This window comes from Myxine glutinosa, chromosome 8, assembly GCF_964187855.1.
Source record: "Myxine glutinosa chromosome 8, kmMyxGlut1.1, whole genome shotgun sequence".
In the NCBI taxonomy this organism is placed as follows: Eukaryota; Metazoa; Chordata; class Myxini; order Myxiniformes; family Myxinidae; genus Myxine; species Myxine glutinosa.
The window spans coordinates 50347850-50364113 of record NC_136268.1 but is presented as its reverse complement, the minus strand read 5'-3'; the positions used below and the strand labels follow the sequence as shown (position 1 = coordinate 50364113).

Below are 16264 nucleotides of genomic sequence, written 5' to 3'. Positions count from 1 at the left end.
GCCGAAAACGTCGGCCGCGTGAGGGCCGGGAATTCCGCGAGCAGGCGAGCGAACTCGTTCGCCGTCGGGAGGGCGCACGCCAGTTCGGTCGGCGCGGAGCTGCTCATCGTGCACGCCAGGGAGCTGAAGGTCTCGGCGTTGACAAGGCGACGTCGACCAGCAGCCCGTGCGCGCAGAGGAAGTCGGCGCCCAGCAAAGCCATGGGGACGCAGGCGGTCACAAAGGTCCACTGAAAGCGCTGGCTGCCGAAGCAGAGGGTGACGTCGCGCGGGCCGAAAGTGCGTATGGCCGAGCCATTAGCAGCGACCAAAGAGGGGCCGCAAACGGCGTCCCGCCTGTCCTGCTCGGAGGCGGGTATGACGCTCAGTTGGGCGCCGGTGTCACAAAGGAAACGCCGCCCGGACGCTTTGTCCCGAATAAAAAGCAAGTTGCCCGAGTGGCCGGCGCTCATGGCTGGGAATGAACGCCGGCCCGGCCGTTTCCCGACTTGCCGAAAGTGCACGGGGGTCGGCACGTCCGAGCCTTGTGTCCGAACCTGGCGTGGTACGCTCTCAGAAAGAGTTGAAACTCCCTTCCGAACCTCCCTTCTGCCTCCTTTGAGCCACCTGTAGTGCCTCCTCAGCCTGCCTATAAATAGAGGGCTGGTACCTGCAGTGATTCATTGTGTTTGCAGTGAATGGTGAACAACTCGACTCAAGAAAGTGTCCAGACTCAACAGGCACAAGACATCATGCCTCCCAAGAAGTGCACAAGACCAAGGGCAAAGAACTGCAGAGGTGCCAGGACTACTGAAGAAGAAGGTCCTGCTGGCCATGGTGATCGCCAAGAAGAAGTCCCTGCTGGCCAAGGTGGTGGACCTGACGGTGGAGCGCATGCTGCCCAAAGTCAAGAGAATAAAGGTCCTCAAGACCAAGGTGAAGGGGATGAAGATCCATGTTGATGGCCAAGGTGATGGTGATCAACAGGCCACAAGTGCCCTACAAAGTTCATCCTTCTTCTAAGGACAGCAATGGCCACCTGGTTCACCAGCAGTGCTTGGTGACCTTGTAAGATGGCAGTATGCAAGAGGAGTTGGTTGTTCATCCCAAAATCTTTATCTTCTGGAGATGTTCTCACTTTGGCAGCTCGGATGAAACTGATGGAAAAGCGCCAGAATCAGGGCATATATATACCCAGGCACTCCAGGTTGCCCAGCAGTCGCCAGGGTCGCCCAAACAATGCTCAAGGGTCGCCTAGGAGGGCAGAAGCATGGCTGAATGATCGCCCAGTGGTCGCCGTTAGTTGCCGTTGGTCGCCGATGATGGCACAGAGGAGGCACAGAGGAGGCTCAATGGTTGCCCAAACATTGCTCGGGGGTCGCCTATGTAGCTTCTAATCGCGTTGGTTGCCGTAGGTTGCACAGGGGAAGCAGGCAGGTGGCGCAGTGGACGCACAGGTCGCTCGTAGATCGCCATGAAAATGCCCAAAAATTGCATTTTTGGTGGTTCAAGGGAGGCACAAGGATCGCTGGAGCAGTTACATAGAAACAGGATTTTCTGGGTTTTGGCGACCATTGAGCGTCCTGGCCATTTTTTGGTCGTTCAAAGGTGGCACAAAGGTCGCAGCCCTGTGTAAAGGGGGTCTTAATGTGTATTTGATGTTGGATTGAATAAAACAGTTGGACCTTCCTGAATTCTTCTTACTGAACTTTACGACACAACACACATCCTCTCCGACACGACATTATCTATAGATTCTATACATTTACGTATTTGCAAGTCTACATGAATCTGTATTCTAGGCATTCATCTCAAAGTTTTCCATAAACGGACATATCCCTGGAGTTTTGACGCCATTTGTTAAAGCAAAACGGTCAAGTTACCATATAATCCATAGATGATGAGCCATTAGGATGAAACAAATTAAACACTTTTTAATGTCGTTTTTGCCCTCCTTGTTTTGTAGTCATATGTTACTACAAAACTCTTGTTTAGCCAATCATTCAACGATTATAACTTAATGTTTTTTTATTCTCCCAATAAATAACCAATCGGTTTATGCTCCGCTGATAAGAGCCTTTCCTTACACATTAACTATTGTTCTTTTTATCAGGTTGTCCTCCACTATCAACGAATACGAGATCCAAATGTATTAGGGCAAACTGATACGACAGTTAGGTTTTAACAGATCGAAAGTTGCTGCCAATTCCCCACCTCTCTCTCTCTCTCAACCCCAAATCATGTACTTTAGTCCAACTGGCATTGATGAACGAGTTGTAGTTTTGTTTGCCCATTATTCTCTTGACCCGTTGTTACTGTTGCAGTGGAATTTGTTTGCATCTGAAAGGTTTCGCTTCTCAGCACAGAATGCAAGTAACCTTATATTGATACTATATATATATATATATATAAATATACATACTACCGGTCAAAAATATATATATATACACACTACCGGTCAAAAGTTTTAGAACACCTCAATTTTTCCAGTTTTTATTGAAATTTACACAGTTTAATGTCTCAATGTACTCTGAAATTAAGCATAGAACAAATAAACAATTGGAGATAAAAAAAGAAATCATTGAATCATTTTGTTTAACAAAATTTAATTTAAATTTTTGACTCAGCAAAGTAGCCACCTTTTGCAGATATAACCGCCGAACACACTCGTGGCATTCTTTCTGCAATGTAAATCAAATATTGTTCGGGAAGTTCTTCCCAACACTGTTGCAGAAGTTCCCACAAATGTGTTGCACTTGTAGGTCGCTTTGCTTTCACCCTTCTGTCCAGTTCATGCCAAACCAGCTCGATGGGGTTTAAGTCTGGAGACTGTGCTGGCCATTCCATGATTTGAAGCCTACCGTCTTGTTCTTTTCCTCGAAGGTAGTTTGACATAGCCTGGAGGTGTGTTTAGGGTCATTATCTTGCTGTAGGAATAACCCCTGACCAACTTGGCATATACCAGAGATTATTGCATGGCGCTGCAAAATGCTGTGGTAGCCCTTTTGGTTCAGGGTGCCAGTCACTCTGTGCAAGTCGCCGACTCTGGATCCAGCAAAAGAGCCCCAGACCATCACGCTTCCTCCTCCATGTTTGGCAGTTCGTGTCACACACTGAGGAACCATCTCTTCACCTACTCGATGGCGTTAAAAACCCTGCGTGATGAACCAAAGATTTCAAATTTTGATTCATCGGTCCATAAGACCTTCTTCCAGTCTTCAGTAGTCCACTGGCGGTGCTTCATGGCCCAGGCAAGCCTCTTTTTCTTATTTTGCCATCTTAGCAATGGCTTTCTTACTGTCACTCGACCTGTCAAACCTGCAGCTCGAAGTCTTCTCTTCACAGTTGAAACTGAGACTTGCTTACTTCGACCAGTGTTAAGCTGTGCTTGAAGCTGTTGTCCCGTGAGCCGCCTATCACGCAAGGTGTTGACTCTCAGAAACTTGTCTTCTGATTCTGTTGTGGCTTTGGGTCTGCCAGACCTCTTCCTGTCAGAGTTTCCTCCAGTTTCCAATATACTACTTCCTGCAGTGCAATATTGTCCAAATAATGCTTCAGAGTTTCCTCCAGTTTCCAATATACTACTTCCTGCAGTGCAATATTGTCCAAATAATGCTTCAGAGAGTGTAATAACAGTCTGTTCCAATACTGCTTTTATACAGACAGGGGGTTTGTAATCAAGTAATCAGCAGAGGTTGGGACACCTGTAGGAATTGTTTGCATCAACTTTCAAAGTTTAATTTACTTACATTGCTGCAGAACAGCTGTAAGTTGTTAACCCATTACTTGTTCCCTGAAGAAGGCATTTTTTTACAATATAACTGTGCAATTTACATTATTTTCCCGTTTTTGCTTCCTAAAATTTTTTTTTTTACCTCGAGCAGTTTACTACTTATCTTTGTACCATTTCAGGTTATTCACTGGACATTAAACTGCGTAAATTTCAATAAAAACTGGAAAAATTGAGGTGTTCTAAAACTTTTGACCGGTAGTGTGCATATATATATATATATATATATTAGGGTGGTCCAAAAAAATTAAAGTTGAAAATATCTTTCTCCACAAGGCTATCCGTGTTCCATATCAAGATGTAAGAACTCATGCCAAAAATTTGACAGATTGTACAATATTTAGAGGTCGCAACCAGTCCCTATATTTTTAGGATTTGAAACAAAAATACAATATCAATGTTTATTTCAAAAACACAAAGTCAAGCACACAGCACACATGTTATACAAATATAAATTACTAGCTGAATGCATCCGGCGTTGCCCGGGTTCTATTTGAATGAATTTAATCTTCTGTACATAAGTCTGACGCAAGCCCAATATCAGTTAGTGCTCAACGATTCCTTGTTCTTTCTTCTGTCGGGCCCCGCGAGAGAGAATTTTGAACTAGCATGTTTTGCAATCAGTCAGATATTCCTATTAAGTGCATGAGTTGTACTTCAAGATAATTTTGAAAGAAGAAGAAGATTTATTGGAAAATGGGCCCAGCCCGGCCGAGGCGGCCTCGACCAGCCTCGCCACCTAGCCTATAACCTTCCCGGGGCCCATCCTGACATTTTTTGTTTCAGAGGTTTCCTCCTGTCTTTCACCGTTCAGGAGACTAGCGCGTGCAGACAAACAAACAAACAAACAAAAACTTTCTTTGATGTACAGTCACGTGAAAAAGTAAGTACACCCCATGTAAAGTTTTGACTTTTTCAACATATTTCAACATACAGCTATTTGATCTTCATTTCAACAATATTGATAGATAAAGGTGATATAATATAACAAATATCATGAAACATTTACATTTTGTAGTCCATTGTATAATTTAAATAAACATAAATGCAAATTTCGCATGTGGAAAAAGTATGTACACCCCTACATTTATCACTACTTCAAATACCTAAAATTAGAATCAGGTGCACCAGCTCAGGTGCAAATGATTAGAACATCGTCAGCGAGGATCTTGGAGGAACCTGTCTTATTTAAACCTCAGACATTTAGTTTGGTTTGCTCTTTGTTGTTGAAGTGTGCGGCGTCACCATGCCAAGATCAAAAGAGCTCTCTGGAGCCTTCAGAAAGAAGGTTATAGATGCCTACGAGTCTGGGTAGGGATTTAAAAAGATCTCCAAACAATTGGAAATCAATCATTCGACTGTCCGGAAGGTCATCTACAAGTGGAGAAGATTCCAAACAACTGCCAACTTGTTCAGGCCAGGCCGCCCCAGCAAGTTCAGCCCGAGAGCAGACCGCAAGATGCTGAAAGAAGTCTCTAAGAACCCCAGAATGTCATCACGGGACCTACAGGTAGCTCTTGCCACTGTTGATGTCAAAGTGCACGAGTCTACCATTCGAAAGAGGCTGCACAAATTTGATCTACATGGGAGGTGTGCCAGGAGGAAACATTTGCTGTCCAGAAAGAACATCAGGGCAAGATTAAAGTTTGCCAATGAACACCTCGGCAAAGACCAGCACTTCTGGAACAATGTGCTCTGGACAGATGAGTCAAAGGTAGCGCTATTTGGCCACAGTACCAGAAGACATGTTTGGCGAAAACCAAAGACAGCATATGACCACAAGAACGTGATACCAACTGCAAAGCATGTTGGTGGAAATATTATGGTTTGGGGCAGCCTTGCTGCATCAGGGCCTGGGCAGCTCAACATCTTAGAATCCACTATTAATTCTTCATTGTACCAGAGGGTGCTTGAGGATAATGTGAGGCCATCTGTCGGAAAGTTGAAGCTCAACCGAAGGTGGACCTTGCAACATGACAATGACCCTAGACATACCAGTAAATCCACCAAGGAATGGCTGAAAAGAAAGAAATGGAGGGTTCTGGAAAGGCCAGGTCAAAGCCCGGATCTAAATCTCATCGAGATGTTGTGGGGGGATTTGAAACGAGCTGTGCATGCAAGAAACCCCTCAAACATCGCACAGCTGAAAGAATTCTGAATGGAGGAGTGGGCAAAAATTTCTCCCAGTCGATGTCAGAGAGTGGTAGACAGTTATAAGAAACGCCTACTTCAGGTTGTTTCTGATAAAGGGGGCAATACCACCTATTAGAGCCAAGGTGTACTTACTTTTTCCACATGCGAAATTTGCATTTATGTTTATTTAAATTATACAATGGACTACAAAATGTAAATGTTTCATGATATTTGTTATATTATATCACCTTTATCTATCAATATTGTTGAAATGAAGATCAAATAGCTGTATGTTGAAATACGTTGAAAAAGTCAAAACTTTACATGGGGTGTACTTACTTTTTCACGTGACTGTGTATATATATATATATATATATATATATACAGTATATTGAGCAATGCAATTATGTTTGAAAGGGAGGTGAGAAAATGATTGTATCTATGACGATGTGCCTTTATCCAATTGTTTGAGAATACGTTTCCCCAATGTTGTTGTCGATTGCTCTTGAAATGGTGATAAGTGACCCTTTCTCTGGAAGGGGTGGTACTAAAGTCTGTGTAAGACCAAACGAATTTCTCTCACTCGATTAATTCTGAATACACACGTCCTTTGACTTCCCCACCTTGAGAAACAAGGACAGCGCGACAGAACAATGGATTTGGGAGGTATTTGATTTCACTGTATGTGACTTTTGTGTTTGTTTGGCTTCCTGATTACTACAGCTTGGGCGTGATGGAAATTTCGTTCATCTGGTGGTTGCCAGCCCACAGCACCAGCTTCTTGGCAGTTACGTGTAATACACTGAGGGCACAGGCAGATTGGCCTCTCTTTTTTATTATTGTGGGCTGCACTGTGCCAGATGATGAATTCTGCTGACCAGAAGGCAATTATTTGTTATTTTGTCAGGGTACATGGACCAAGACTTTTCAAACTAGAACAGTTTCAAACTTTGATGTCACAATGTCAACCGATATGACTCCGTCCACATTATTACATCACTAGCCGAAACCCGTGCAACATCCCTGGTGTTGGGCTAGCGGCTAGGGTGCCGGCTTAGGATCCAAGGATCCTGGGTTCGAATCCCGGTCGATTGCTGAATTAACGCCAGGGGGGTTGACTCAGCCTGTCATCCTTCCGAGGTCGGCTAATTGAGTACCAGCTCACTGGTAATTCCCTGTTTGTCGTTAAAGGCGGCAAAAAGGGTTGGCGTCAGGAAGGGCATCCGGCCGTAAAACATTGCTTCAAAAAGGGGACCGAAAAACAACAACAACCACGGTTCCCGAAAAAGGCCAACCCCCGCTTTGCGGGGAAAAATGGCCTCTAAAGGTGGTTTTTTTTTTTTTTAGCCGAAACCCGTGCAACATCCACGGAAGGGAGGATGTGGTGTAGTACACCGCGATCGACGACACCGGCACAAATGCATGCTCTGGATTGTCCACTCAGTGGACGGCTTGCTTTTGCCTTCGCCTGTCCAATCAGCAGACGGCTTGCTTCACCTTCACCCAGCCGACGCCAATACGATGGCGCGTGGAACATCCACGGAAGGGAGGATGTGGTGTATGGATAGAGTGTACCATTATGGATGGCATAGGGGATTTGCTTGTCCGAGTAAGAGTTAGGAAGAAAGATGAGAATGAAGAGTGCCTATATGAACAACGATCGCCGACACCGGCACAAATGCATGCTCTGGATTGTCCACTCAGTGGACGGCTTGCTTTCGCCTTCGCCTGTCCAATCAGTGGACGGCTTGCTTCGCCTTCGCCCAGCAGACGCCAATACGATGGCGTCGTAAGATGGCGTCATATCGGCAGTTAATCGGATGCTTTTGGGCCCCAACGTCGGCTAATTCAGATTTTTCGAGTATGGCTGTCCGTGATAAACAAAGAGCGCGGTTCGTAGATCATAAATCCATTAGTGCCGTGGGCATCGGGTCACTGGGTGCGGCGTAAAAGGGATAACAAAGTCGAGTCCTTACGCTATTATTATATAGACTAGCCGAAACCCGTGGAACATCCACGGAAGGGAGGATGTGGTGTATGGATAGAGTGTACCATTATGGATGGCATAGGGGAGCGCTCATGGGATCTTCTTCTTCCGTTAAGCTCCAATTTTTTCTCTTTAAGTTAAGTCCAATCAGTCCTCTCTGCTCGAAGTGCTCAGGCCATGCCTTCCCGCTCTCATACTTTTATTTCCGTTCGGTGTAGAAAGAGATTGACATATCGTTCGTCTGTTTTCAGCTCATTATCTTTAAGCTTCCTTACGTCTCGCCACCTGCTACACCTCTCTGAGTTACGAGGATTTATGCAACACACCCAGAGTATCGCAACGTCACTCCATTTAACTTTATTAAAATGACGATAAAGACGTGAAACCTGTGGAACATCCACGGAAGGGAGGATGTGGTGTATGGATAGAGTGTACTATTATGGATGGCATAGGGGAGCGCTCATGGGATCTTCTTCTTCCGTTAAGCTCCAATTTTTTCTCTTTAAGTTAAGTCCAATCAGTCCTTCTCTATGCTCGAAGTGCTCAGGCCATGCCTTCCCGCTCTCATACTTTTATTGCTGTTCGGTGTAGAAAGGGATTGACATATCGTTCGTCTGTTTCAGCTTGTTATCTTTAAGCTTCCTTACGTCTCGCCACCTGCTACACCTCTCCGAGTTACGAGGATTTATGCAACGCACCCCGAGTATCGCAACGTCACTCCATTTAACTTTATTAAAATGACGATAAAGACGTTTCCTTATATATCCTAATTTAAAATGTTCAAGGGAATAAAAAGACCATTTGGTTCACACCACCCATGTTCACACCACTCGACTGTCCAATCAGCGGACGGCTCACTTCGCCTTCGCCCAGCAGACGCCAATACGATGGCGTCGTAAGATGGCGTCATATTGGCAGTTAATCGGATGCTTTTGGGCCCCAACGTCGGCTAATTCAGATTTTTCGAGTATGGCTGTACGTGATAAACAAAGAGCGCGGTTCGTAGATCGTAAATCCATTAGTGCCTTGGGCATCGGGTCACTGGGTGCGGCGTAAAAGGGATAACAAAGTCGAGTCCTTACGCTATTATTATATAGACTAGCCGAAACCCGTGGAACATCCACGGAAGGGAGGATGTAGTGTATGGATAGAGTGTGCCATTATGGATGGCATAGGGGAGCGCTCATGGGATCTTCTTCTTCCGTTAAGCTCCAATTTTTTCTCTTTAAGTTAAGTCCAATCAGTCCTCTCTGCTCGAAGTGCTCAGGCCATGCCTTCCCGCTCTCATACTTTTATTTCCGTTCGGTGTAGAAAGAGATTGACATATCGTTCGTCTGTTTTCAGCTCGTTATCTTTAAGCTTCCTTACGTCTCGCCACCTGCTACACCTCTCTGAGTTACGAGGATTTATGCAACGCACCCAGAGTATTGCAACCTCACTCCATTTAACTTTATTAAAATGACGATAAAGACGTGAAACCCGTGGAACATCCACGGAAGGGAGGATGTGGTGTATGGATAGAGTGTACTATTAAAGATGGCATAGGTGAGCGCTCATGGGATCTTCTTCTTCCGTTAAGCTCCAATTTTTTCTCTTTAAGTTAAGTCCAATCAGTCCTTCTCTATGCTCGGAGTGCTCAGGCCATGCCTTCCCGCTCTCATACTTTTATTGCCGTTCGGTGTAGAAAGGGATTGACATATCGTTCGTCTGTTTCAGCTTGTTATCTTTAAGCTTCCTTATGTCTCGCCACCTGCTACACCTCTCTGAGTTACGAGGATTTATGCAACGCACCCCGAGTATCGCAACGTCACTCCATTTAACTTTATTAAAATGACGATAAAGACGTTTCCTTATATATCCTAATTTAAAATGTTCAAGGGAATAAAAAGACCATTTGGTTCACACCACCCATGTTCACACCACTCGACTGTCCAATCAGCGGACGGCTCGCTTCGCCTTCGCCCAGCAGACGCCAATACGATGGCGTCGTAAGATGGCGTCGTATCGGCAGTTAATCGGATGCTTTTGGGCCCCAACGTCGGCTAATTCAGATTTTTCGAGTATGGCTGTACGTGATAAACAAAGAGCGTGGTTCGTAGATCGTAAATCCATTAGTGCCGTGGGCATCGGGTCACTGGGTGCGGTGTAAAAGGGATAACAAAGTCGAGTCCTTACGCTATTATTATATAGATTATACATACTTGTACCAAGTTTTATTCAAACCCCTTCAGCTGTTCTCAATTATCACATTTCTACTTGACATGCCCTCTAAGCTTTGACTTTTGATGCAGAAATCTAATCAGTTCATCTTTTCATCATAATATATACTTATATCAAGTTTGGCCAAAATCCCATCACGGGTTCACAAGTTTGTCCATTAACAGAAGTATTACCTAATGGACTTCTGACCTTTGATATCTTGACCCCATAATCTAATCGGTAAATCTTTGCGTCATTATACATATTTGTACCAAGTTTGACTTGGTTCCCTTCAGCCATTATTAAGTTATCGTGGTAACAAAAACCTATCACGGACAGCCGGCCGGACAACTTGAAAACATAATGCGTCCGGTGACTTTGTCCGTTGTATCTTTTAAAGTCCTCAGAAGGATAGTAGCTGATTGGGAAGTGGATTTAAAATCTCTTGAGCGTTAAGGGATGGTGTACTCTGAGGCAACGAACACACTGTCTGCACATCACAAAGTATGATAGTTTGTAATCGGTCATCGACCACTAATGTAAACCAGAATGGACAGCTCAAATGCGAGCATGTGGTGTTCTAAGCTGCCCCCCCAGTGATGAATGGTTGCATAAATGAAGAGTTTTAATCAAATTAACTACACCCAATCACCCTCTCTCACCCAAGAGGTGAAAGGTGAAATTGATTTCATTTGGTGAAATTAACTTTATTTTACCTATTCTACTCCGTTACTGCAACTCTTTTGAAATACTGTATATTGCTTTTTCCTTTAAAGCAGCAGCTTGATGGAGTACTGTTCTCCCCCTTTGCGCTGGTGCACCTGCCTCACACCTTGCTTAGCATGACATTGTGGAAACCAAGGCCTTCAAGATCAATGGAATCTCCCGCGATGAATCTGAGTCTATCACTTTCACATCACATACAGGTCGGTGGTCTCTGTCTTCTATCGCCACCTTTCTGGTCTTGCACCCTCTGCCCTTTGTACTTTGTTCAACCCCACCAGGTTTCTGTGGGGTGCACCCGGTCCACCAGCAACACCCCCCCCCCCCCATCCTCAAACTTCTACCACATTCTCTTAAATCGAATTCTTCCCTACAGGTCTTCAAGACAGCTGTTCACTATCATCTTAGATCCTCCCCCATCCAAAACCATGATCTTTGCTACTCCACAGGAAAGAAAATGGTGACTCCACAGGAGAAAGTTCAGTGTGTCGAATGGTTCAACGAGATGAGATCCGACACGCAAGTTCAGCGTAATTTCCGTACAAGGTATGGAAGTAATCCGCCATCGTGGACTAGTATCAGAGAGTGGTTCAGGAGGTTTAAGGAGACTGGAAGTCGTCAGAAACAGGAAAGTATCGGTCGACCAAGCACAAGTACAGCAGACATTGAACGAGTGTGTGAATCATTTCAACAAAGTCCCAGAAAATCAATCCGACGCACATCCAGAGAATTGGGACTACAAACCACCACTGTACACAGGATTTTGCATGAAACACTTAAAGGTGCAGATTAGGGTGCAGAGCTTTATAACCGATAAGGTGTAGATTCGGCAGTTACTCAAACCAAATGACGGACCCAAACGCAAGACGTTTACCTTGGAAATTATCAGTTGCGTAGAGGATGACATAGAAAAGATGATCAGTTGCATAGAGGATGACGAAGATTACCTGAAAAAGGTCATGATCACAGATAAAGCTTGCTTTCATTTTTTGGTGAAGGTCAACCAGCACAATATGAGGATCTGGAGCTCTGAAAACCCCCACGTGGACATTGAACACATACGTGACATTCCACAGGTCAATGTATGGTATGGTGTGGCCGTCTTCATGACTGCTTGATAGGTCCGTTTTTCTTTGTGGAGGATACAGTGACCTTAACAATTTACATGAACATGTTGGAAAGATTCACCTTCCCACATATTGAAGACTTGCAAACCAGATATCACTTTTCAACAGCACGGCGCTCCCCTTCATTGGGCCTTAGTCGTTCGAGCCGTCCTGAATGAAAAATTTCAAGGTTGCTGGATTGGTCGAGACGGACCAACCGCCTGACCCCCACGATCACCAGACATAACCCCCCTTGATTTTTTTCTTTGGGGGTTTGTCAAAGATGTTGTCTACAACACCAAGGTGGCAAACTTCCAGGATCTTCGTTCTTGGATCACAACTGCATGCGCACCAGTGGACGCAAACATGCTGAGCCGAACATGGCAAGAACTCGTGTTCCGCCTTGATGTCCTGCGTGCGACAAAGTTTGTTTGATGGTGTGCACAAACTTTATGAGTTTCTGCATCATATAAACCAAAGGGTATCGTTGTATCATTTGTGGTTCTAAATATTTTAACAATCAAAGTGGTCCGGGTCTTCATGGAACACCCTTTATGATGTGGCTTTTTTTTTTTTTTGTATACAAGATCGAGGCTCGTGTAAGAGGTAACATTAATCACAAAAAAACAAACTCACACATAAAACATGATAAAGGGAGCGGGAGACAAGATGGGAAGAAAGAGGGAAGCACACAAGTAGAACATTTGAGAGCAGGGAGATCTGTGGGAGGGAGAAGGCTTGGGGGGAGGAGGCACGCGAAGGGGGGAGGGGGGGTGTGGAGCGATGTATAAAACACAAGGACACTGCAAGGACTTCCAGGAAAGAAGTCGGTATTTCAAAAAAGTGGATCTGGGGTGAATTAACGGGGGTAGAAAAGATCAAGGTTTTGGATGGGGGAAGATAAGAGATGGTGGTGAACAGCCGTTTTAAAGACCTGGAGGGAGGAGTGGGATTGAAGGGAGTGAAGGGAGTTTGTTTCAGAGGCGGGAGGCTTTTGGAACCCTTGGCTTTTGGAAGAGGCGAGTTCAAAATGGAATATTTCTGAAGGATTGGTTTTCACATCTTATTTTGCTGTTGGCGTCGAGCCGAGTAGAAACTAATGAGTTGCGCAAAATAGTTAAATCAGTCTGGCTGCTTCACCTGTTGCTTTAATTCGGCGTCATTTACCCCGCGCCCCACTCGCACCTGTTGTGACTTCCCTTGTCCTTTATGCGCCACTCATACCACCACATGTGCACGTTGGGCCACAAGTCATGTAAAAAACTAGAACGGCACTCAGTAGAGAGCAAACCTCCACCTGGTTGGCCATATCATTCAATGGTGCGTAATCACTTAAAACATTCTACTAGCTGGATCCGGATCCGGATCTTCACCAAAATTGAATCGATTCTTCCTTGTCACACACCCAACCTGTCCAACAAGTTTTGTCCAAATCCATCCATAACTTTTTGAGATATCCTGCTACATATGGTTTTTGGCCCTATCTCCCGATGGTGAAGAATCACTTAAAGAAATTAAATAATTCTCATATCCGAATCCATATTCAGATCTTCACCAAAATCGAAACGATTCTTCATTGTCTGACACACAACCGGTCCACCAAGTTTCGTCCAAATCCGTCCATAACTTTTTGATACATCCTGCTATGTATCGTTTTTGGCCCTATCTTCCAATGCTGAAGAATCACTTAAAAACTTCTAGTAGCCGGATCCGAATCCGGATCTTCACCAAAATCTAATCATTTCGTCCTTGTCACATACGCTACATCTCTGCCAAATTTCGTCCGAAACCGTCCACAACTTTTCGAGATATTTTGTTCACAAACGGACAGATAGACAGGGGTGAAGGCAATGAAGGTATTGAGTTATTTTGCAAAATAGTCATTGGGCCTTGCACCACTTTAATTGTTAGATATGAGAAGTTCATTTGCTAAACATTGAAGTGACGAATACAGACATTATTCTCGGAGGCCATTATCGCACCCACAACCGATTGCAAACGTTTCCATATCTGAGACCTATGGGTAGGTCACTACTCCCACACAGAGTCCTGCCCAAGTAGTCCTGTACCTGGGCGGGAATTTAGAATTTGACTTGAGCATCAGTACAAAATGGCCTACCCTTTAGCGCAAGATCTTTAGCATCTGCGAAGGAATGCAAACTGAGACGACTGGAGGTTTCCAGATAGTCCTCCGAAAGACCGCATACTCACTGATGCTGCACCCTCCCTGCCTGCAGTGCACCAGCCTGGACCATTTAGAGCTTTGATAACTTAATTGATTCTTTTACAAATGCTTATATGTGGTAGTTTGGACCCAAACGGCCTCTTCTGCCCACTTTGCATCGCATTTCACGAGACGATTGTTCCAAATGTCATCTCTGATATGGTGTAACGTGATTTGAAGACTCCCACCAATTTTGCACAAATGTGGCATTAGGTGGAGTTGTTCATATCCAACCATTCGCATGCCTTTCTAACCGCGTTTGCTCCACTCTGTGCTCCTGTTTCTAATACATATTGCATAACCAAACTGCCCTTTCCTTCCTAACAACAATAGCGTCACCCCAAGCAGGCTTTGGCAGGTGGCTTTATCATTAACTAGCAGAAGTACCCGGCAGGGGAGGAAGGGGAAGGGGAAGGGGAAGGGGAAGGGCAGGGAGGCAGGAGAGGAAGGGGGTTCATATATATGCTTGTGGGTGAATGTGGCGTTCATCACGTTTCTGAGTTAAGTGTGATGCCGATCAGGAAGAAGAAGAAGCCGTACCACCAACTTCGTACACTTCCGGAATTGTTTGATTTATTTGTATTCAAATGTCTGGTGATTGTTTTGTATTTATTTATGCAAATGTGTACTTGTATGTAACTGTCATGAATTTTAAAAGGCTTCGGCATAATCGAGCGATTTTTTTTTTTTTTTTTTTTTAACTCCAAAAAACCCGAACTTTTTTTGTTCAATTTTTTTTTTACCTAAAACACTCCCAGGCACTCACTGATGAACCTCTGAAAGTTTGATGAAGATCCGTTCAGCCATCTCTGAATAAAACGCGAACACAGACAACTCGCGTTTACATACAGTATGTATAGATTAAAATACATTTCTGCACATCGTTGTCATTGATATTTTGATATCGTTTTCAGTGTGGTTTCAAAAAGTTGCACCACACTGAGACTGCCCTTATGAAGGTCACAAACAATATTCTGTACAACGTGGACAAAGTATGAGCTGAAAATCAAAAATGCTTTTGACATATTTGACCATAATACATACGATTATGTCCATGGGAAGACTCCTCCGACCCCCAATATGAATCCTCTGACTTCACGTATGCGTATGTACTTTGTGGATACAAGTGTGAAGTCAGACATTATTTGGTTAGAAGCCACAGGGAAATCCCGTGGGCTTGGTATTCCCTCTACGGTACCATAATCTCCTTCCTTATGATTATCACCTCCCGATGTATTTGATTGAAGCAAGTCCATGCCAACTTTGGGATGCACCCGATGCCTGGAGATATGAAGCCAAGGGCAGAGCTCCAAAACACAAGTGGTGTGCACATTGGGAAGTGGGACATTAATAGACTCTGGTGATCATTTGAGGAATGCAGACAATCGTTGGACAGTACAAGTTGCGGGCCTAGAGGGTATGTCAGACAGCCAGAGGGCTCCACATTGTTTGAGCGACTCCTGACTTTTCATACAGTGAGTGCTCGGTCGTTGGTGATACATCATGCACCACTGGGTTCATGTCCCGCTCTCCCAGCTACACACACCAAAAGGTGGGCTTACACCTTTCCTTTCTTCTTTATCTTCCCATCGTTACCCATCCTTTGCGTGTACAGGCTCACGGCTGTTTTGTGATTATTAAGTATGTGTTCTGTAGTTGTCGTTCCACTGAGGCCCACTGAGGATTTGCGTCATGATGAAATTGTTTTTATATATTAAATCGTTCAATTCTAGCTTGAGGGTGTTCTCCCTACCCGTCACCAGGGTATTAACATTTGCAGCAAAATTGGGTTCGCTTGGAAATGGAGTTTGCCCTCTCTGCTCAATTCTGCCAATCATATAGTTCGGCTCTTCTGGGACCAGGCCCCACGCGTAAGGGGTGGTAAGAGCAGGCTCCATCTACGTGCCTCCTCATGCAGGTGCAACGATACTACTTGACCACCTTCAATCCTGTTTTGGTATCCCTGAACCTGCTCTTGGATGGTTTAAATATTAACATTCAGATCAAACATTTGTTGAAAACGTCGCTGGCTAATCATCAGACCCACTTCATCTATCACTCGGTGTTCCCCAGAGAACTGTTTTGGTCCACGTTTGTTTACTCTTGATGAGACTGCTCTTGGTA

General features: G+C 44.6%; 1 protein-coding gene across 4 annotated transcripts in view; it reads left to right on the top strand.

The window, feature by feature from the left end:
• The first annotated feature begins 2214 nt into the window (after positions 1–2214).
• LOC137432479 (hemicentin-1) overlaps positions 2215–16264 on the top strand; it is an 82593-nt gene continuing 68543 nt past the window's right edge. The window contains exons 1-2 of one of the 4 annotated variants that reach the window (XM_078783265.1): positions 14599–14734; positions 14899–14990. Coding sequence is in view for 3 of the 4 variants with exons in the window: in XM_078783262.1 (XP_078639388.1) it covers positions 2954–3229 (276 nt within the window). In the remaining variant the exon portion in view is untranslated. Of the gene's footprint in view, positions 2348–2704; positions 3230–14598; positions 14735–14898; positions 14991–15506; positions 15693–16264 lie in introns of those variants that run through there. The other 3 variants (XM_078783263.1, XM_078783262.1, XM_068124453.2) reach the window with 3 other exon arrangements.